A 23,617-nucleotide genomic window follows, 5' to 3' on the forward strand; every position below is an offset into this window, starting at 1 on the left:
TCCATATCCCTCTATTCCCTGCCTATTCATATACCTGTCAAGACACCTCTTAAAATGTTGCTATTGTATCTGACAATATCCAGATATTTACAAATCTTCTATGCAAAAAAAAACTTGTCCCTAGCATCTCAAAATTATCCCCTTTTACCCTAAACTTACGTTCCTTAGAAATTCACATTTCTAGCCTGGGAAAAAAAAGACTCTGACTATCCAGGCCTCTGATAATTTTGTAAACTTCTATCAGGTCAGCTCTCATTCTTCAACATTCAAATGAAAACAAACCAAGCTTATCCAATCTCTCCTCAAAGTTAATATCACCTCTCCCCACCCACCCCGCCAAACTAAGCAACATCCTGGTAACCAGTTTCTGTAGTCTCTCCAAAGCTTCCACATCCTTCTAGTAGCGTGATGACCAGGCTGTATAGAATATTCCAAATAGCTAAAACTGCAAGTCATTATTTTTAAACAAATGTGAACTATCGTTTCCCCTTCTCCAAGAGCAACTGCTTCACACAGCCACGTTCAGCTAAAAAGCCCTGTAGCACTGCCCAAACAAACCAAAACTAAAAAGGTTCTCTCTACGCTATAGATGTTTTCCCTAAATTTTTGTCAATCAAAAGTTGCCGCAGAAGCAGAGCGGAAGAGTCGGACATCACATAGAGCCGTGGTAATAGGGGACTCCATCGTGAGAGGAACTGACCGGGGTTTTTGTGGCAGCAGACGGGATTTAAGGATGGTGTGTTGCTTTCCTGGTGCTAGAGTGAAAGACATCGCAGACAGAGTGCAGGACATCCTCAAGGACGAGGGTGAAGAGCCCGAGGTGGTGGTACACGTCGGCACAAATGATGTCGGGAAGAAGAGGAGGAACATACTACAGCGAGACTTCGCAGAACTAGGAAGAAGGCTAAAAAGCAGGACGTCCAAGGTGGTTATCTCCAGTTTGCTTCCAGTTCCTCGGGCTAGTGTGGCCAGAAACCGGGAGATAATGGACTTGAACGTGTGGTTGGGGAACTGGTGCAGGAAGCAAGGTTTCAAGTTCTTGGATCACTGGGGTATATTTTATGGTAACCATAAATTCTACAAGAGAGATGGCTTGCACCTTAATAGAACAGGGATCGGCATTCTGGCAGGCAGGTTTTCTGCTGCAACACCGCTACATTTAAACTAAGTAGCGGGGGGGAGGGGACAAGCTGGATGTTTAAAAAGGAAATTGAAGGGGTAGTTAGAACAAGAGAAGTCAAGAAAGACAACTGTATCAAGGAGGCAGAAAACTGGAAAAGGCATCATGCTGTAAAGTTGAGTGAAATAAGGGTTGAGGGGAAGGGTGAGAGCAGTAACAAATTAAAAATTCTATATATGAATGCACGAAGCATTAGACACAAGGTGGATGAGCTTGAGGCTCTTTTGGAAATTGGCAGATACGATATTGTGGGGATAACTGAGACGTGGCTTCATGGGGACAGGGCCTGGGAAATGAATATTCAAGGCTACATGTGTTATCGTAAGGATAGACTGACGGGCAGAGGGGGTGGGGTGGCCTTGTTGGTAAGGGAGGATATTCAGTCCCTTGCGCGGGCGGACCTAGAGTCAGGGGATATAGAGTCAGTGTGGATAGAGCTTCGAAACACTAAGGGTAAAAAGACCCTCATGGGAGTCATCTACAGGCCCCCAAACAGTAGTCTGGATGTCGGAGGTAAGTTGAATCAGGAGCTGAAATTGGCTTGTCACAAAGATGTTACTACAGTTGTTATGGGGGATTTTAACATGCAGGTAGACTGGGTGAATCAGGATGGTATCGGGCCTCAAGAAAGAGACTTTGTGGAGTGCCTCAGAGATGGATTTTTAGAGCAGCTGGTGCTGGAGCCGACCAGGGATAAGGCGATTCTGGATCTGGTATTGTGTAACGAACCAGAATTGGTCAGTGACCTCGAAGTGAAGGAGCCATTGGGAAGTAGTGACCATAATACAATAAGCTTCAATCTGCAATTTGAGAGGGAGTGGGTACAATCTGAAGTGACAATATTTCAGTTGAATAAAGGGAAATATGGAGCTATGAGGGAGCAACTGGCCAAAGTTCAATGGTTTAATACCTTAACAGGGAAGACCGTGGAGGAACAATGGCGGATATTTCTGTGTATAATGCAGAAGATGCAGGATCAGTTCATTCCTAAAAGGAAGAAAGATCCCAGGAGGAGACATGGGCGGCCGTGGCTGACAAGGGAAGTAAAGAAACATATAAGGTTAAAAGAGAAAAAGTATAACTTAGCGAAGATAAGCGGGAAAACGGAGGACTGGGAAGCTTTTAAAGAACAACAGAGGATTAGTAAGAAGGAAATACGCAGAGAAAAAATGAGGTACGAAGGTAAACTGGCCAAGAATATAAAGGAGGATAGTAAAAGCTTTTTTAGGTATGTCCAAGGCAAAAAAATGGTTAGGACAAAAATTGGGCCCTTGAAGACAGAAGCAGGGGAATATATTACTGGGAACGAAGAAATGGCAGAGGAATTAAATGGGTACTTCAGATCTGTGTTCACTGGGGAAGACACAAGCAATCTCCCTGAGGTAACAAGTGGCTGAAGGACCTGAACTTAAGGGAATTTCTATTTGCCAGGATTTGGTGTTGGAGAGACTGTTAGGTCTGAAGGTTGATAAGTCTCCGGGACCTGATGGCCTGCATCCCAGGGTACTGAAGGAGGTGGCTCGGGAAATTGTGGATGCGCTGGTGATTATTTTCCAGAGTTCAATAGAATCGGGGTTGGTTCCTGAGGATTGGAGGGCGGCTAATGTTGTGCCACTTTTTAAGAAGGGTGGGCGGGAGAAAGCAGGAAATTATAGACCAGTTAGTCTGACCTCAGTGGTGGGAAAGATGCTGGAGTCTATTATAAAGGATGAAATTACGACACATCTGGATAATAGTAACAGGATAGGACAGAGTCAGCATGGATTTATGAAGGGGAAATCATGCTTGACTAATCTTCTTGAATTTTTTGAGGATGTAACTCGGAAGATGGACGAGGGAGATCCAGTGGATGTACTGTACCTGGACTTTCAGAAAGCTTTTGATAAAGTCCCACACAAGAGGTTAGTGAGTAAAATTAGGGCGCACGGGATTGGGGATAGAGAATTGGTTGGATAGAGAATTGGTTGGCTAATAGGAAACAAAGGGTAGTGATTAACGGCTCCATTTCGAAATGGCAGGCAGTGACCAGTGGGGTACCGCAGGGATCCGTGCTGGGACCGCAGCTTTTTACAATATATGTAAATGATATAGAAGATGGTATCAGCAATAACATTAGCAAATTTGCTGATGACACAAAGCTAGGTGGTAGGGTGAAATGTGATGAGGATGTTAGGGGATTACAGGGTGACCTGGACAAGTTAGGTGAGTGGGCCGATGCATGGCAGATGCAGTTTAATGTGGATAAATGTCTGGTTATCCACTTTGGTGGCAAGAACAGGAAGGCAGATTACTACCTCAATGGTATCAAATTAGGTAAAGGGGCTGTTCAGAGAGATCTGGGTGTTCTTGTCCACCAGTCAATGAAGGCAAGCATGCAGGTACAGCAGGTCGTGAAGAAGGCTAATAGCATGCTGGCCTTCATAACAAGAGGGATTGAGTATAGAAGCAAAGAGGTGCTTCTGCAGCTGTACAGGGCCCTGGTGAGACCACACCTGGAGTACTGTGTACAGTTCTGGTCTCCAAATTTGAGGAAAGACATTCTGGCTATTGAGGGAGTGCAGCGTAGGTTCACGAGGTCAATTCCTGGAATGGCAGGATTGCCTTACACGGAAAGACTGAAGCGACTGGGCTTGTATACCCTTGAGTTTAGAAGACTGAGAGGGGATCTGATTGAAACGTATAGGCTTATGAAAGGACTGGACACTCTGGCAGGAGGGAACATATTTCCGTTGATGGGGGAGTGCCGAACCAGAGGACACAACTTAAAAATACGGGGTAGACCATTTAGGACAGAGATGAGGAGAAACTACTTCACCCAGAGAGTGGTGGCTGTGTGGAATGCTCTGCCCCAGAGGGCAGTGGAGGCCCAGTCTCTGGATTCTTTTAAGAAAGAATTGGATCGAGCTCTTAAAGATAGTGGAGTCAAGGGGTATGGAGATAAGGCTGGAACAGGATACTGATTAGGAATGATCAGCCATGATCATATTGAATGGCGGTGCAGGCTCGAAGGGCAGAATGGCCTACTCCTGCATCTATTGTCTATTGTCTATTGTCTAAATTGAAAAAAACCCAAAATCTTCCATCGGAAAGCCTAATGTGTACTTTGCCCACCTAAAACTCGCCGTAAGTAAAGAAAAACTCATATCTTGGGGGCTCATTCTCTCCAATTGTTACTATAACTCACCATGCCAACAAAAATATTTATAAGTTAATAATTAATTAAAGACTTGGGGCATATTTTTAAGGAAAGAAAAAAAGACTTAAAGACAGGAGGGATTTTCTTTTTTAAAAACAGAGGGTCATTTTTGTAACAAACTTCTAGAAGTAGCGATGGATACAGGTACAATTATGTTTAAAAGATATTCAGATAAGTACATGAATAAAAATTGTTTGGAGGGATACAAGCCAAGGGCGGACAGGTGGGACTAGTTTAGTTTGGGATTATGGTCAGCATGGACCATACATGAACTCAAACAGCAAAGGCAGTAACTGTGCAGGTACACTGTGGTGTCAGTTTCTTTCTCTCTCTCTCTCCTGCACTGACCTCACCATGTGCTTCCTTTGTCTGTTCTTCTCCCTGTTGTTTTGACATTTTTTTCTCCAAAGTTCCAAAACAATGCAACAGCATATAAAACAGGAATTGCTGCTCCTGGAATTCGAGGAAATCACCTCCAACACCTAAAGTCCCTCAAAAGGAGTAGTTGTTAAAGCCAGAAAGTTTTCCCATCCTCCATCTTGGATTACCCAGAATGTGGGACGTGTATGGCATGAGCTGCCAGAGGAAGTGGTGGACGCTGGTACAAGTGCAACATTTAAAAGGCATTTGGATGGGTATATGAATAGGGATGGTTTGGAGGGATATAGGGTGGGTGCTGGTAGGTGGGACTAGATTGGGTTGGGATATCTGGTCGGCATGGATGGGTTGGACCGAAGGGTCTGTTTCCGTGCTGTACATCTCTATGACCGATTGGACCAAAGGATCTGTTTCCATGCTGTATGACTCTGACTCTAAATCATTCAGGTACCCAGAAAATCCCCATATGCTACTGGTTCAAAATTGAAAAATCAATATTCAAAAGTAAGTTAGATGAAATATATTTACAGGTAATTGTGATGTAGAATGTGATTTACATCCACAATTTCATTAATATGACCATTAACACCCATCCTCACTTTTTAGGGAACCAACACTATAAAACTATAATGAGGCTATATCCAGATTACTCCTAATTTTTTGAAAAGTCCTAGACAGGAAACCTAGGTCCAAGTGAATCACCATTGATAAATCCATACTGAGTGAAGCGCTGTATTAAATTCTCTTCCATTATTGGAACAGACATTGTTGAAACGGGTACAGCCTCTGGATATCAAGTTGCCATATCCAAGATAGTAAGGATTTTTAAGTGCACTGCTTTTGCTTTCTGTAAAAGTCCCTTAAAATCCACCAACACTCTACTAAATGGTTCCTCAAAATGTGGTGAAAGAGTTAAAAGCATTAGTTTGTTTGCATGTTGCAGCTTTCCCATAACTTGGCATATATGGCAGGTTTTACAAAACTTTACCAGTGTCTAATGAAAACCTAGTTCGTAAAGATGTTTCGATCTTCCAGATTCCAACATGACATGCTGTAGGAATTTTGTGGGCCATCCTTAATATATATCCATGATATTTGACTATCACCAGCTGAGCCACCATTTGCAGGACTGCCTGTTTCTCTCTCCACAAATACTACACAATACTTCCTTCTTTAGAGATCGCAATTTCCCTTCTCACGTGGCTGAAGATGCCCTCCAATGCATCTCATCCACATCCCACACTTCCGCCCTCAAACCCCACCCCTCCAACCGTAACAGGGACAGAACCCCCCCTGGTCCTCACGTTCCACCCTACCAACGTTCGCATTAACTGCATCATCCGCTGACATTTCCGCCACCTCCAAATGGACCCCACCACCAGGATATATTTCCTACCCACCCCTTTCCGCAAAGACTGTTCCCTCCGTGACTACCTGGTCAGGTCCACGCCCCCCAACAACACACCCTCCCCATCCTGGCACCCTCCCCTGCCCACCACAGGAATTGCAAAACTTGTGCCCACACCTCCTCCCTCACCTTCATCCAAGGTCCCAAAGGAGCCTTCCACATCCAAAGTTTCACCTGCACATCCACCAATATCATTTATTGTATCCGTTGCTCCCAATGCAGTCTCCTCTACATTGGAGAGCACTTCAGGGAACATCTCTGGCACACCCGCACCAATCAACCCCACCACCCCGTGGCCCAACATTTCAACTCCCCCTCCCACTTTGCCGAGGACATGCAGGTCCTGGGCCTCCTCCACCGCCGCTCCCTCAACACCTGACATCTGGAGGAAGAACGCCTAATCTTCTGCCTCGGAACACTTCAACCCCAGGGCATCAATGTGGACTTCACCGGTTTCCTCATTTCCCCTCCCCTCTGACCTATCACCCCCATTCACCTATTGTACTCTTTGCTACCTTCTTCCCAGCGCCACCCCCCCGCTCCCCCCTCTTTATCTCTCCACCCTGGAGACTTCCTGCCTCTATTCCTGATAAAGGGCTTTTGCCCGAAACATCGATTTTCCTGCTCCTCGGATGCTGCCTGACCTGCTGTGCTTTCCCAGCACCACTCTGATCTAGACTCTGGTTTCCAGCAACTACAGTCCTCACTTTTACCTACAAATACAACAGACTTGCTGAGTTTCTCCAGTAATTTGTTTTTACTTCTCAGTTGGAGTCACTGTCTAAATTCGGTGTTACCTTAGAGACCGTGAGAATATTTAAAAGAATCTGACCACCATCCTAACCTGGAATCAGCAAGTCCAACAGACTGCCAATGGAGTGCAGGCTTCTAACTGGCAATATTTGGAATCAGACTTGCCACAATCTGAGTGTCATATATTCAACCACCTTTTCATACCATTATTAAAACCTCTAATTCCACCTCCAAAACATTGTCCACCTCCTGCTGAATCCCTCAGTCAAGTCTGAAAGTGACAAAGGTATGAGTATCTTCCATAAACTTGATGTGCTTGTTCACATCAAGTCTCATCCCATTACCAATATCCCATGCTAGCTGATTGACCCTAGGCTTAGCAAAGCTTTGTTTCAAGATGTTCAAATCCCTCCACAACCTCAACTCTGCAATCACGGTTAGCCCACAGCCCTCAAGATGTTTTCAATCCGCTGTGTAAGAACTTTAGGACCCTGGAGCAGCATGGTGATGATGTAATAGAGTTGCTATTCACTGGGCATAAATAACACCATAGGGGTGGAGTTAAGATAAATGTCTTCAGCTTAATGCATGGGGATGGAGACAGAAGGGTGAAATCTAACCATGTGAATGTAAAGAAGCATATGGAGTAGAACAACAAGCAGTAGGCAGTAGAGTTTATGGAGTAGCCTTTGAATAAAGTAATAACAAAATTAGAGTTTGGTTTGTCTCTGAATAGTATGTATTGGAGTAATTAGTCACGATAGATAATGAATGGTGTTCTAAAAAGAAACCCAAGCCTGAAGACTGTTCTTGGCGTCACCTTCTCAACCAATCTGTCTTGAACCTAAATGCCTGGATGTGATATAAAACCACATGACAAAAAGCACTCCTCTAACTCTGACCGTCTGAACATCCTGATTTTAAATCACCCCAACATTGGTGGCCACTCCTTCAGCTGCCTAACCCCTGGATCTCTCTTCCTAAAACCACCCTGACTCTCATTTCTTCTTAAAAAGGTTCTCCTGAAAATCTTTTGACCAAACCTTCAACTGTCTGCCCTCATGTCCTCAGATTACCACAGTGAGGGGCTTTTGTGGTGTTTTATTTAGTTCTGGATGCTGTAAAAATAAATTATTGTCATCTATGTCTCAGCTACTTGCAAGATAAATTGATTTAGCTATTGTTGAGCTGTCAGCACGTAATGTTGTGGCTGTACTCCAAGGCCATTTTTGGAGTACTGTGTACAGTTCTGGTTGCCCTCCTATAGAAAGGATATTATTAAAATTGGAGAGCATTCAAAAAAAAAATCAAAAGGGACTGGAAGGAGAGGTTGGATGGGCTGGGACTTTCTTCCCCCGGAGCATAGGAGATTGAAGGGTGATCTTATAGGGGTTTATAAAATCATGAGGGGCATAGAAAAGGTGAACAGCGAAAGGTCTTTTCCCAAAGGTAAGAGTGTTCAATCTTGAAGGCATTTTTTAAGGTGGGAGGAGAAAGATTTAAAAGGTCATGAGGGGCAACTTTTTCCACAGAGTAGTTCATGTGTGGAATGAACTGCCTGAGGAAGTGGTAACAATATTTGAACAAATACATAGGAAAGGTTTAGAGTGATATGGACTAAATGCAGGCAAATTGGACTTGTTCAGTTTAGGAAACCTGATTAGCATGGACAGGTTGGACTGATGGGTCTGTTTCCGTACTGCATGACTATGACTTCTAGCTCCTCAATTTTTTGTTTTATGTAACTCTGTGGAACCTAGTTTACTGAGTTTTGAGAAGTTTACTTTCCTGCACATACAAGTGTTTCTACTTGGCTTACAGATGCACTTGACTGTTTATACTCTGACATGGCTCCTTTCTCTGAACTGATTTGTACCCTGATAAATCCCAACTTCCAGCAATCCGTTCAAAGATCATAGAATAGAATCAATAAAACCCTTCAGTGGTGATAGATGCCATTAGGCCTACCTTCCAAAAAGCATCCCACCCAGATCCCACATTTCCCAAGTCTAATCAAGTCAGTCTGCACATCCTTAGACACTACAGGGAAATACAGCATGTCCAATCCACCTCATCTGCACATTTTTGTACTGAGAGAGGAACAAGGATCATCAATCAGAAACCTACACTGACACAGGGAGAACATGCAAACTCCACACAGACAGCTGGTATTCCTTTTTTCAGTGGCCTGAATTGTTCTCTCCTTTTCTTTTTAATTTCTTTTAAGTGCTCTTCATCTTACTTTTAACATATTTCCTTTCCAATTTTAAATCTAAAACATTTTTCAACAAAATCAGTTAGGCTAACCTTGTTTTTCTTTTCAAATCATTAAGGAGTCAATCTTAAACCTCCAAAAAATTCTTAGCAACTACCATAGCCATTTTAACATAATAATGCACTAGAAACTTGGTGTACTTCCTGTTTCCAAATGCTAGCAGCCCCCTTTCAATTAAGTGATGAAGCCCATTGGGTATTCCATTGTAAGCCCCCCACTTTACATTATGAGTAAGGTTGAAGGAGTGTACAATCATCTCACTACCCCATGGGTCACAATATAGGATAAAATACATATTTAAAACAAGATTAAACAAGTTTCTTAATAAACTTATTATGGGTTTAGTTATCAAACCAAAACTTATTCAGCAAAGATGCAATAATTGTTTAACATAGAGTAAACAACAATGAAGTATAAATGACTATCCCTATAAACAGGCAGACAAACACACATTCTTTAGGAAAGTAGAAGTTTTCGTGCAGGGATTGGCTTTCTGAAAAAGGAAGGGAAAAAAGCACTTTGGCCAATGGGTTGTTCTTGAAGACAAAAAGATAAACTAAAGGATGTTTCAGAATCTGTTTCTGGGATGTAGTCAAGCCACTAGTCATGTATAGTTGCCTCTAAAATCTGTTGTTTAAAAATAAGTAATTAGATTATTTTCAAAAATCACAAAGACAGAGTCTATTGGGTATTCCATTGCAAGCCCTGCACTTTGTGTTACGAATTGCTCCAGGCAAGCTTCCCTCCAACTCAGCCTGCTCTTTGTGGTCTTCCCTCCAACTCAATTGTTTTAACAGGTTTCTATCCAAATAAATTATGAAACGCAAGAACATCTCCAAACCAGTGATTATTTGAAACCAGCCACAGCAAGGTCTACAGCAAAGCAAGCTGCTATCACCAGATCAAGAATTTCAAGGAGGTTTTGTCAAGAGTAAATCTCCATGTCCAAAATGAACATCAATGACCTCCTTTTCCAGGAACCATTCCAGGTATGCCGACCAAACCGGAAATAAATTCCTCCACAAATCTTCAAAGTTCAAAGCCTCCCAAGCAATAGTAAACATAAAGCTTCTTCAAAACACATCTTAACCATTGCTGACCAACTATTCAATTAACTTCATAGTCACTGACAGACCTCAATACAGAATTACGAAACTCACCTCAGTTTGGCTATTAACCTTTAGCAGTAGCTGCTCCATTCGCATATCTTGCTGTTGCCGGATAGTGGCTATATCATTCTAGGGGAAGATAAAGACAAAACATTACATCAAATATTTTTTCTTGTACAAATGAAATCCTTTCCAGAATATTTATCAATGGAGTGAGCTAGGCAATATGCACAATATATTCAAGGCTCAAAGTACACTCATGTTTTGAACATGACCATACAGCAGATATTGTGTAATGGACTTGACTAAAGCATTTGACAGGGTGTGTCATGGTAGACTGGTCTAGAAGATCAAATCGCATGGTGAGTTGGCAAGATGGATACAAAATTGGCTTGGCCAAAGAAGACAGGGGGTAAATTATGGAGGGATAGTTTTCTGACTGGAGTTCTGTGACTAGTGTCTCAGTGCAATATATATATGAAAATATTAGTGGTCTGATTAGCAAGCTTGCAGAAGACATGAAAACTGGTGGAGTTGTGGATTTTGAGGAAGATTATCAAGTATACAGTGGGATATAGATCAGCTGGAAAGTTGAGTGGAGAATTGGCAGATGGACTTTAATTCAAAAAGTGCTGATGTATTTTGGGAGGTCAAATGCAAGAGGAAGGTATTGCGTAAATGGCTGGACCCTTAAGAGCACTGATACACAGTGGAATCTTGGGGTCCAATTCCATAGCTCCTTGAATCAGAATCCCCAAGGTGTGGAAGCAGGCCATCGGCCCATCAAGTCCACATCATCCCCCCCAAAGGGTCCACCCAGTGTCAGTGTATGACACTTTGATCTTTTGCTATAAATTCTGTGTCTTATGATCCTATTCCACTAGCTAACTGATGAAGGAGCAGCACTCCAAAAGCTTGTTGGACTATAACTTAGTGTCATGTGATTTTTAACTTTGACCATGTGCAGGCAGATGGGAATTAGTTTAGAGTAGCATCTGGCTCAGCACAGATATGGTGGGCTGAAGGGACTGTTCCTGTGCTGTACGGTTGTAATTTCTATATTCATGCCACTTAATAATCACTTTGGGCTGAATAAATCTCAGCTAAGTTTACACTTCAATCATGTTTTTAAAGGTGTGAAGAATCGAGATAAAGTGCAGTGGGAAGCACTTGCTAACCCAGTGAACACTACACACTAATGTCAGAGCTTTGCAAACAAAGATGTGTTGAAGATGACAGGAATTAAAACTCACCTGAATCCTCAAGATGGAATCATTCGGCTGCTCATCTTGCACCACCCGTTTCTGTTGATGGACAAACTCTTCGAGCAGTTTGATCACCTCCTCCCGTGTAAGTTGAGGTACGACTGGGGCATTTTCCCTTTCAGCTACCGGTGGTATTTGCTCACTGGGTTCACTACCTTGTTGAGAGCGAGCATGAAACTCAGAAGTCAGCTGTGTCAACTGCTGCTCCACTTTCTGCACACGAGACTGCAAATCAAGCTAAACATTAAAAGAAAGTTCTCTGCTGGAAGATGGCTTAATTAAATATATTTGAATTCATATATTTCCTCTGGAAGGTACAAATCAGGAATGTATTGTATCAAGGGGATGAAAGATTATCAGGGTTATGCAAGAATGTAGAGTTACAATTAAAAATCAGATCAGCCATGATCAATTGGTCACTGTTGTTAGAAATGCAGGCCATTTTAACATGGTCACGTTTAAACGGTCTCAAATTTCTAATGAAATCATTCTAAATGCTGCCTTAGAGATATGGGGACTGAGGACCAGACCAGACCAAATCAAAACCTTTGAAATCAACAACCAGTTTTGATATTTACACAGAAAGGGCTGGAGCTGGTCCTTCTGCAAATACCTAGAGACCAGAACAGAGAGAGATGCTGGTGAGTGGAAAGAAAAAGTGTAGCTGTTGTTGATACAGAACATTGAATCTCACAAACATTCTGCTGTTCAGAGAAAAGAAGAAGAAACAGGTACAACTTTGAAGATTTAAGAAACAAGGAGTTCTCAGAGTAAACATTAAGGCTAAATGCAGAGATACTTCCAAACAAAGAAAACTCATTGCGATGGGGCAAGGGGAAAGGATATCTTCTGAAAAAGTTGCAAGGTGTTTGGACTTCAATCTACAAGTACACGTATCAACTGAGAACATCGTGAAACATGCCAAAGGGTCATAAAGGTCGTATTAGATAATGAAGAAGTACTTTTTCTGTAGTTTGGTATATTAGTTGTCAATTATGTTTTAATCTATGTTGATTTAAATCTTTGTGATACAGTAAAAATGAAGGGGGCCTAGAGCAGGAAAATGGTATTATTGTAAATCTTCCTTGGGCTGAAGAGTCTTTTCTGTATTTATGACTCTTGGTGTTAAGATTCTGGAATAGTCTATCTTAATTACTAACATCTAGGGCAGGTAGGGGTGATAAGAGGGTGCATTCAGTTTTATTCTGCTCAATCTTCCTAAAGCAAGTCATTCTATTTGCCCAAGACAGTACATATGCTGACCAGGAATGAAAGCTTTGTTGTACACAATGTCAGTATTTCTCCTAGTTATTTGAAGCTGGATCCTGAGCCAAGAACAGTTTGAGAATGGCCTGCTATCTAACATTATCTGTTGGGAAAGGTTTGTTGGGAAAGAGGTGGAGGAGTTAGTTTCATAATATCAGCGTATAGTGACATCATCCTGTATTGTGTTCAGCTCCTCTAGCTGCTACACAGTGGATGATCAAACTCTGTTTCCAAGATCCTTTGCTCAGCACTAAGAACTTGAGCATTGAAGGGTTGCTTTTATCTGTTTTTTTTTGTTGCAAGATCAGGGCAAGGAGTCAGAAACCAAAAGGGGATGAGGATGTTAGTGTAGTGTGAATAGGAGGCTCGAGTATAGGATCATAACTCATTGGCGAAAAGTGATGGGTGTTTGAGTTCTTTAAAATAATTTAAAGACTTGAATTATTTGATGAGGCAGATGTAGAAAACAATGTTTCCACTTGTGTGGGCACACCAAAAATATAAAATTACCATGAATAAACCCAATAAGGAACTCAGACATCAATTACCAGACATCAATTAGAATCTAGAATGTTTTAGCAGTCATTTAGGCAAATAGTATAGACATATTTAAGGGGAAGCTACAGAAGCACCACGAGGGAGAAAAAGAAGGAGACGTTGATTGGAATAGATCAAAGCAGATGGGAGGCGGCCAAGGTGCAACATAAACACTGGAATAGACCAGTTGAGCTGATCGATCTGCCTCTGTGCTCCAGATTCAATACAATTTGATGCAACTTCTGAAAGTGCAACCAAACCAATTTGCCCACTTCCTCCAGTCAACTTCCTTCTCCACTTTCACTGCAAGTAGTAGACCAGTGAGGATGTAGGCATCTCATGAGACACCAAATGATGCCCCTGCATGAAATTTATTTTGACTAGGATGTAACTACTTTTATTCTTGTGGTAAGGATCTAGGATGGTTTTTGTAGTGTTTGTAATGAGGTCGGCCAGCTTTACATCACAGAAGAGGAGTTCCCTGGTTGGGGCTGTTAATCTGGTCCAATCAGGGAGCCCTGGCTGGTATAATAAAGAAGGGGTGGATCAAAGATGCTGACACTGGCAGCCAACTCTGAATGAAGCAGTACTAAAGTTGATATCTGTTCATATGCAAATAAAGGGTGACTTGGTGACAAATATCTGGCCCTGTGGATTTATTTCAGTTTCAAATAGGATTACGAGTTTGGAGGAAGGACATGGTGCAATTGAAACAGTCTTCAGAATGCCAGTAGGGTACGAGTTTCAGTAAGCGCAGGTCTTTGCTGGATAGTCATTGGTTCAAAGGCTCGCCTAGATTAGATTAGATTAGATTACTTACATGATTAGATTACTTACAGTGTGGAAACAGGCCCTTCGGCCCAACAAGTCCACACCGCCCCGCCGAAGCGCAACCCACCCATACCCCTACATCTACCCCTTACCTAACACTACGGGCAATTTAGCATGGCCAATCCACCTGACCTGCACATCTTTGGACTGTGGGAGGAAACCGGAGCACCCGGAGGAAACCCACGCAGACACGGGGAGAACGTACAAACTCCACACAGTCAGTCGCCTAGATTTCAATCTGTTGGAAACTCCCTATTAGCTTTATTGGGATGACTATTTTATACTTCAGGGATGGACATACTCTGGATTGGAGCATTTGAACTTGTAGCCAAAACTGTTACACCATATCAGTTCGAAGACACATGTGCATACATGGGGAAGACATAGGCAAGGAGAGCGGAAGTAAAAACATCCCAAGAAGAGCACTAACTTGGACCAAATGAAATGGGAGGTGCCCAGTGAATGTTCATGCTGCTCCCCCTCACCTGTAAAGCTAGATCCAATGTGGGAGCTCCCAGCTTCTCTGGCCAAACTGACCATTTGGAAGCTTCTCTTTCCATTTTTCCTGTCATCTCAGCTCGCGGCCGTGCCATTCTGAATGATACTAAAAGCCAAACACCTGCAAAACAATGAAAATTTTGACTTAGGTGACCAAAGCAGGTGAGATGGCTAACCATTACTGACTAGAATATTCAGTATCAGAATACATTGAATTGGCTCCTCACAACTCTTCATCCTGAACCCTGCAATCCTATGTAACCCAACACCCCATTCCCCATCCTCCACATGCATACGCCAGTGACCCAAATGCCAGCCTTTACATTCCAACATCCCTTCTCCTTTTGTGTGTGTATATACCCCAGTTCTCTTTCTTCTCTTTACATAGCTCAGTGCTTACTTTCTATGTAACCTACCCTCTTATGTATCCAGTGCTACAAATTCTACCCTTTCTGTACATCAATAATCACACTGTTACACAATATACATGGACCAGTGTCTCATTTCCTAGCCTTTATGTATCCCAGCCCCACCCTTTTATGCCAGTGCTCCTCCCACAAGCCTCTTTTTATCATAATAGCATATCTTCTGGCTTTTGCATCCCAGTGCCCCTTCCTTACCATTTACATGCATAGCTCATGCCCTGTCCCAGCCTTTATATAACTTAGCACCAAACCCTATCCTCAATATTACTCCCAGTTCTGTGCACTTATACACACACCACTGCCCACCTTCACCCATTCATAACCTAAACTCCCAATGTTAGCATGTATTACATTTTCCACCTATTTCTCATTTTTTGAAGATTTACATAGAACATATAGCACATTCAGTTCAACAGAACCGCGTCAGTGTTACTGTCCACAAACTTTCTGAATCACCAACGTTCTACTTATTTCACCCTTAAGCATTTATTCATATTCCCCAAATTCCAGCCACACTATTTACCTCACCCCTTCATGGTTTATGTTCCAAACACTAACCACTTCAAATAAAAACAGTTCTTCAAAATTCCAGATTGGATCCATTAGCGGCTACCCTATATTTAAGGCAGCTAGTATTTGTAGAGTGATGGGGTTAACTCTAATCTAATGTATGAGAATGTGTGGATAGATCAAGTTGTAAATAAAGTTTCTTGAAGAAACTTCCATGAGCAATAGCATGACTTTCAGACACTTAAAAACCATGAAATCCCAAACATGCAATAAAACAGTTCTCTCTCTCTCTCCCTCCAACAAGTGGTAACATCTTCTCATTCATCCTCAAAAATATTCTACATTCAAATAATTTCCTAATTTTAAAAGGTCACTATCAGATCACCCAACAGTTTTCCCTTTTCCAGCGAAAGGACCTTATTTCTTTTCGATACCCAGTTGCCTATCGCCTCTCTGCTACGTAAAAGGCAAAAGTGAGGACTACAGATGCTGGAAATCAGAGTTTAGATTAAAGTGGTGATGGAAAAGCACAGCAGGTCAGGCAACATCAGAGGAGCAGGAAAATCAATGTTTCGGGCTAAAGCCCTTCATTCCTCTCTGCTATGGAACCTAATGCTCCACCTTTGTGCCTCTATACAGCCCATTTTACATCCCTACTTACTATATACCCCATTAGACAGCTCTCTACTTAATACATGCAAGGATCATAGCAGCCTTTAAATTCTCACTGAATTTAGTTCTATTAAAGATTTTGATATTCAATATAATTGATAGCAATATTCTGGTCAGTTGTAGATGATGCTAAATGGAACAAGTTCTTACCCAATAAGCCAAATAGAACCAGCAGACCCAACAGTAACCATTTCTTCACACTGGGGACACACCTGGAAGGGGAATGAAATAAACATGAAATAACTGATTGGTGATCAGTTATTAGATACAGATCTCCTTCCATACTTATACACACTGACCAACCAATAACAAACCAACAATGCATCAATAATCATAACGCATACCTACTTAACAAGGGGTCAAGAGTAGATTGTGCAAGCCACCATAAAGTGGAGCACAACAGTGCTCATAATCACCATCTGAACTACACAATAAGCTTGTGTAATCTGCAATAATTTGAGCAATTAAAAAAAAATCAACAAAATTCACAACTTGGAATATAAAAAAAGTGTGCATGCACATGCATGGCTGTGTGGACAGCTGCCTTGAATTAGGTCAGGAATGTTGTGTGTTTTGATTAGATTACTTAGTGTGGAAACAGGCCCTTCGGCCCAACAAGTCCACACCGCCCCGCCGAAGCGTAACCCACCCATACCCCTACCATCTACATCTACCCCTTACCTAATACTACGGGCAATTTAGCATGGCCAATTCACCTGACCTGCACATCTTTGGACTGTGGGAGGAAACCAGAGCACCCAGAGGAAACCCACGCAGACACGGGGAGAACGTGCAAACTCCACACAGGCAGTTGCCTGAGGCGGGAATTGAACCCGGGTCTCTGGTGCTGTGAGGCAGCAGTGCTAACCACTGTGCCACCGTGCCGCCCATAAATTTGGTACCTGCATTACATACAATGCATGTTGGATAAATTGGAGTGGGTAAGTAGGGGGTTTCCCATATTATATAAAGTGAACGTCAGCTATTCTCAGCAGGGATGTTTTGAATCAGCAAGTTCCAGTTTTGGCAACTCAATACAGACAGTGCAGCAAAGATCTCAGCTCCCAGTGGCACTCACCTGGACAGTGTGTAGACATCAAACAAGGAAGCTGCAGTTGTTAACTGGTACCAGGCTGTACCAAGCCACCAGTACACCATGGATAAAGCCTTTCCTAATAAAGAAGGCAAATAGTCAGGAGAAAAGTAAAGTAGTGATTCATACTTCCTATCATAAGACGTTAACAATGCCCAGTTTGTTCTAATCAAACTGTTCAGATGTCATTACACATCTTCCAAATTAGTGGGTTCAGAACCCAGGTCTCCTCTCCCAGAGGCAGGGACACTACCACTCTACCACAAGTGCCCAGTCTATTGTGTAATGATACTGTATACTGTAGACCATCTCTGACTAACTGACAGAGGTTTACCAAAATTAGAAGAGGCATGAGTCAGAGTCTTTTTCCCCAGGGAAGAAATATCAATTACAAAGGGACCTGGGTTTAAGATAAAGAGGAGTAAGTTTAAAGATGTAACAGGCAGGATACCTTTTATACATATGTTGGTAAATGCCTCAAATTCACTGCCAGAGGAAGTAGTAGAAGGAGATACAACATAGCGTTTATGAGGTATCCTGACAGATACATGAACAGGTGGGGAATGGAGAGACTTGGTCTGTGCAGAGGTAAAAGGTTTTTACATTAGAATAGATGCCCTACAGTGTGGAAACAGGCCGTTCAGCAAAAACAGGTCCACACCAAATCTCCAAAGAGTAACCCACCCAGACCCATTCCCCTATATTTACCCATGACTAATGTACCCAACCCTACGGGCAATTTAGCATGGTCAATTCACCTAACCTGCACATCTTTGGATTGTGGAAGGAAACTAGAGCACCTGGAGGAAACCCATGCAGACACAGGGAGAATGTGCAAACTCCACACAGACAGTTGCCCGAGGTGGGAATTGAATCCGGGTCTCTGGTGCTGAGAGGCAGCAGTGCTAACCACTGAGTCACCATGCCACCCTTTTAGTTGAGAAAGGTGCGATGTGTCAGCACAGGCTTAATGGGCTGAGGAGCCAGTTCCTGTTCTGTACTGTTCTTTTTCCTTTCAATAATTTTGATTCTCATCTTCCCCTCTAATTGAGGATTGCAGCCATGTAGGCACAAGAAGAATTGTCCTGTTTACACATCCCACGTGCAAACACTTTGCACACGAAGTAATAGAATTACAATTTTTTTGAGTGCAAACCTGGACATAATGTTGATCGCTTTAAACTGGAGCATTCAAGCCACTGGCATTAGCCATACAGTTATGAGAGTTGGGATCAGGTAACAGTGCCCAGATTATGGACTAACTTGTCATTTCAGTTCCATACACTTAGAAACCACGTCATTAAATGGCACATATGGGCACCCAAAAGGAGAGACAAATCTTAATATTGCAAAATTGAGAGGCTTTTTAAAAATGTATTTCCTCATTTTGTGGAAAAACATTTTGTGGACATTGCTGGCTAGCCAGTATTTATTGCCCTGCAACATAACATAGTGGCTAGACTTTTTCACTGACAGAGTTATCATAATCAATATTAAGAACCAATCAGATGCATTGCACAGAATATTATGAAAAATTGTTCCCATTTGTGGTGATTGTAAGGATGTCAGCCAGAATATGAGCTCCCAGATTGGAGCTGTTAATCAGGTTCAATTAAGGGAGCCTTGGCAGATATTTAAAAAGGGTGAGTGCTGGAGAAACTGGCATTCTGGTTTCTGACTCTGTATGAGGCAGTACAAGGACTGTTCATGTGTAAATAAAGAGTGAGTTAGTGATGGGATCTCAGCCTCTGTATAGTTATTTCATGTTAGTCATTGCAGTTGAATTGGAGGAAAGAAGTGTTCCACCAAATGAGATCCATTTTGTTGGGTTGAAATGGAGGATACTTGATGGGAATATTTTTAAAATGGGAGGAAGAAATGTTGCCAGTACCTGGAGAGAGCTCAAAGATCAAGTTCCATAGCTTGGCAATGGGAGAAGCTGGTGCTAGATGTGCAAAGCCTGGAAAATGAGAAGAAGGAAAAGACAATCTTACTAAAACAAACTTCTCATGCAATCTTAAAAGTTTACAGAAGGTGTCAACTCTTTGCTAAAGTACGTTTAAACTAATCCCACAGAGCTCTTCCTTTGTTTCAAACACCTATCACCTTTTTCTTAAAGGATGCAACAGTACCTGAACCAATTACTCCTCATTGCAAACTATTTCCTGCTTCAATATCCTCTGCATCAAAAAGTCTCCTAAACCTCTTGCCTCACTTACATTTTGCTCATGTCACTCAGTATCAACATACAAATTAGGGAATAGAGTAGGCCTTTTGGTTTTCTAGCCTGTACATCATGCATGGAGTAATAAAGCTGTATAGCACAAGAGATCCTTCAGCCTATTGTGTCTTAGTTGGCTATCAAGCACCGAGCAACACTCAAAAACAGAAATTGCTGAAGAAATTCAGCAGGTCTGATAGCATCTGTAGAAAGAGAAAGAATTAACTCTTCAAGTCCAGTGATGCTGCCAGATCTGCCGAGGTTCTCCAGCAATTTCTGCTTTGGGTTTTGGATTTCCAGCATCCATAATTTCGAGTTTTATTTTACATGCAGTAATAACCTCCATCCCCAAGGAAAAATACACATGCAACAAAGCTTCCAGAGATGCGTATGAATACAATTGACCTATATTTTCTGGAGCTTAGAAAAATGGAAAGTATGTTAAAATGTGTAAATTGATGGGGTAGATACTAATAAACTATTTGTCCCTGGCTGGATTTCTACAACTACGAGTCATAGTCTCAGAATAAAAGATCAGCGTTTAAGATGGAGACAAAAAAAATTTCTTCATTCAGACAGGTGTGCATCTTTAATTTTCTACTGAGTGCTCAATTGATTCAAGGCAGAGATTGATAATTTTTTTTAAGACATGGAGGTATCCAAGGGACGTGGATATTGTAGAAGTGCAACTCCTGACCAGGCATGAAGACTCAGGAGGCAGGCAGGATTCAGGCAAGTGGAAGATGTTTATTCAAGCAGAAGCCGGTTGAGGGAGAATGCAGGGAGAGGGCCAAAGGATCTTCCACAACCGGAAGCGGCAGAGACAAGCCACTATAAATGCCGGAGGAAACATCACAGAAGCGCTTCACAGGAGGGTCCCAAGCACTGAGGATGTCACCTAGACAGGGGACGAAACATTTGCAAGACAAATTCCCAGCTCGGCGAACAGAACCACAACAACGATCTTCCAGAGATCTGGCCTTGACATACAAACACGGTTATCCACTTAATCTTTAGCTCAGATCAGAAGAGAGATCAATGGTGCACTCTGATTTTACAGTGAAAAAAAAGTATTCTTATACACTTTGAGTTCCAATGATCACATACAATGTGGTCACTATGTCTTTTCCATTTACTCTGTATACTCACTCAATCCTCTGAGACACCTAATCAATCTTGGGCATTCCTATGGACAGCTCCAAGTTCCCATGATCTTATAGTGTTTAACAGACACTATAATCTCTAGGCCTCTTCCTAAGCATTCTGGATTAGTGGTGCTGGAAGAGCACAGCAGTTCAGGCAGCATCCAAGTAGCTTCAAAATCGACGTTTCAGGCAAAAGCCTTTATTCCTGATGAAGGGCTTTTGCCCGAAACGTCGATTTCGAAGCTACTTGGATGCTGCCTGAACTGCTGTGCTCTTCCAGCACCACTAATCCAGAATCTGGTTTCCAGCATCTGCAGTCATTGTTTTTACCTCTTCCTAAGCATCCTATTCATACACATTCCAAAGTTACTAGTTATACTCTGTCGGATTTGTCTCAGGCTGGTTTATCTCAAAAGGACAGCTTTGATTCCGTTATTCATTGTATTCAATTTGCTGCCTTTATCAAATTCAGTTTACTCCTCTTACATTTCCCATTGTCCTAATTATATATGTAAAATACAAATAACCAGTTAGTTGTAACTACTTGCTATAAGATTTGTAATGTTGATTTCTGTTATAAAGTTAGTCAAAGTGTAAAGTTATACAGCTACTTCTACTGTGAGCACTTTGTTCACAGCCCATTAGTGACAATCTATTTTGCTCAGGGCATAAGAGAAGGCGTTTCCTAAAGCTAATTAACCTCACATCTAGGCTTAAATGGTTTTCCCTTAATGTTTGTATTATGCTTTGGCTATATGTATCTACCTTTATATTGAAAATTACCCCTAAAGATTCTTCAGAGAATCATAACTACATTTTTAAAAAATATTCTGAGTTATTACTAAAAACTAAATTACTATAAGATAACTTTAGCTGTTTAGGGAGTTAATGAGCTGTATCTCACACCTGGCTCATTTACTGAGACAATTATTCTTTCATCGATATGGCTGGGATCCATTACTTGTCTCAAAACTGTCTTTATTTACTTTCAGCCATTTAGTGTTTCAATACTGGGACAGGCTGCCATGTTCTATGTCACCCTGTTGGCCATTTTGAGAGAGAAAACATGGGCCATTTTGGTGTCAGCACATACAGGCCACCCCTACAGGTATTGAGCAGGAGAGTAGAGTTGAGGCAGATGATCATCGTGGTTCTGATTAAATGACAGAACAAACCTAAAGGCAATCAGCAATTTATGGACATATCGGAGTAATGAAACTGGACTTAAAGCAATAAAGAAGAGTTGTCAACAATGATGTCGGAGCATTGTTAACTCAGTAGAAGAGAAGCTTGTAGCAAAGGCAAAGTTCTTGAAGTTGGAGTTCAAGAGTTCAAGTTGAATTTTAATGTAAAAATTGAGAATAGCAGACTGCTTAATCAGAAAGGTATTAATTCAAAATAGGCTTTTGCAGCAATATGTTCTAAAACTAATAGGGCAGTTTGGACGAGATTTATGTTGAGTAATCAACCAGATTTAGTCAAACATCTAACGGAGGGAACATTTATGTAACAATGATCATAATGCGATTACATTTAATATTAGTTTTCAAAAAGAAAATACTTAATACTGTGACCACGATGCTATGCTTTCTAGAACTAACTTTAATGGGATGAGACAGGAACTGATGACTGGTAACTGGTCAAATGATTTTGTAATAATTAATGCAACATACTCAGAAAATTTATCTTTGATCAGGATCAGTACATATATTATTGGACAGGGCAGGAGAACTGCAAAATGCATAATCAAGATAACAGGGGAAGAGAGATTAAGAAAACAGCAAGAAAAAAAAGAAAAAAATTACAAAAAGAAAATCAAGAAGAAATTTGAAATACTAAGATTAATAAACTTTCACAATCATATTCGAAGATATGAAAAGACTATTTTGGCAACATAGGCACCTAATACCTTCAATACTGTAAATAAAAGTATGGAAATGGCAGAATCAATTGAATCACATAATGGTTACAACACAAGAGGTATCCATGCAGATAGCACATCTGTGCTAACTTCTCCCACAATCAGTTTCCCTACAGCTCTGCAAATAATGATGCAGTTCTCTTTTGAAAACCATGCTTGAATCTGCTCCACTAAGCAGTGAGACAGTGCATACCCAATGCTAATTACTCACTACATTAAAAAGCTCTTTCTCATGCTGCCTCTGGTTGATTCATCAATCAACTTCAACTTTTGCCCCTGATCCTTCCACTACTGGGAAGAGTTTCTCCCTGTTTACTCCGTCCAGACTAACGACTTTCAGCACCTGGATCAAATCCCCTCTCAACTTTCTATTCACTAAAGGAGAATGACCTCAGCTTCTCCGATCTGTGTAACTGACGTTTCTCATCCTTGTAACAATTCTTGTAAATTTTTATTACACCATTTCAAACAACTTAACTCCATGAAACCAAACCAGTTAGGTACAAAGATTATTTGAATTACTGAAAGCAGTAGGATTATCTTTTTGTAAGCTGACAGCCATCAGCGCTGTGTTTAGTAACAGGGTCATTGGGAATTATCTGTCTGAAATAATACAACATCTTACTGTCTATAAACCCAACATCAAGGACATGCTTATTCATATTCCCAAGCTGTTGTAAACCAATCATCTCAGTCCCAGAACATCACTTCAGGAGTTCCTCAGGATAATGTCCTAAGCCCAACCATCTTCAGCTGCTTCATCAATGCCTTTCCCACTATCATAAAGGTCAGAAATAGGGATGTTGACTGACACACAATGTTGTGGTGTTTGTGACTACTAGATACTTCTCAAAAACAGTGTCCCCCGCCACGTGCAGCAAAACCTGGATAACAACTAGACTTGGGTCAATAAATATCAAGTAACATTGTCTGA

The 23,617-nt window shown here is 41.6% G+C and overlaps 1 protein-coding gene across 5 annotated transcripts in view; it reads right to left on the reverse strand.

The window, feature by feature from the left end:
* LOC140489164 (SUN domain-containing protein 2-like) overlaps positions 1 to 23,617 on the reverse strand; it is a 113,088-nt gene that overhangs the window by 46,314 nt on the left and 43,157 nt on the right. For all 5 annotated transcript variants that reach the window (XM_072588400.1, XM_072588398.1, XM_072588402.1 and 2 more), the window contains 6 exons: positions 19,288 to 19,356; positions 17,382 to 17,475; positions 16,454 to 16,515; positions 14,684 to 14,817; positions 11,553 to 11,789; positions 10,351 to 10,428 (listed from right to left, as the gene is read on the reverse strand). In XM_072588400.1, coding sequence (XP_072444501.1) covers positions 10,351 to 10,428; positions 11,553 to 11,789; positions 14,684 to 14,817; positions 16,454 to 16,515; positions 17,382 to 17,475; positions 19,288 to 19,356 — 674 coding nt within the window. The remainder of the gene's footprint in view (positions 1 to 10,350; positions 10,429 to 11,552; positions 11,790 to 14,683; positions 14,818 to 16,453; positions 16,516 to 17,381; positions 17,476 to 19,287; positions 19,357 to 23,617) is intronic.

Source organism: Chiloscyllium punctatum, chromosome 18 (genome assembly GCF_047496795.1).
Source record: "Chiloscyllium punctatum isolate Juve2018m chromosome 18, sChiPun1.3, whole genome shotgun sequence".
Classification (NCBI taxonomy): domain Eukaryota; kingdom Metazoa; phylum Chordata; class Chondrichthyes; order Orectolobiformes; family Hemiscylliidae; genus Chiloscyllium; species Chiloscyllium punctatum.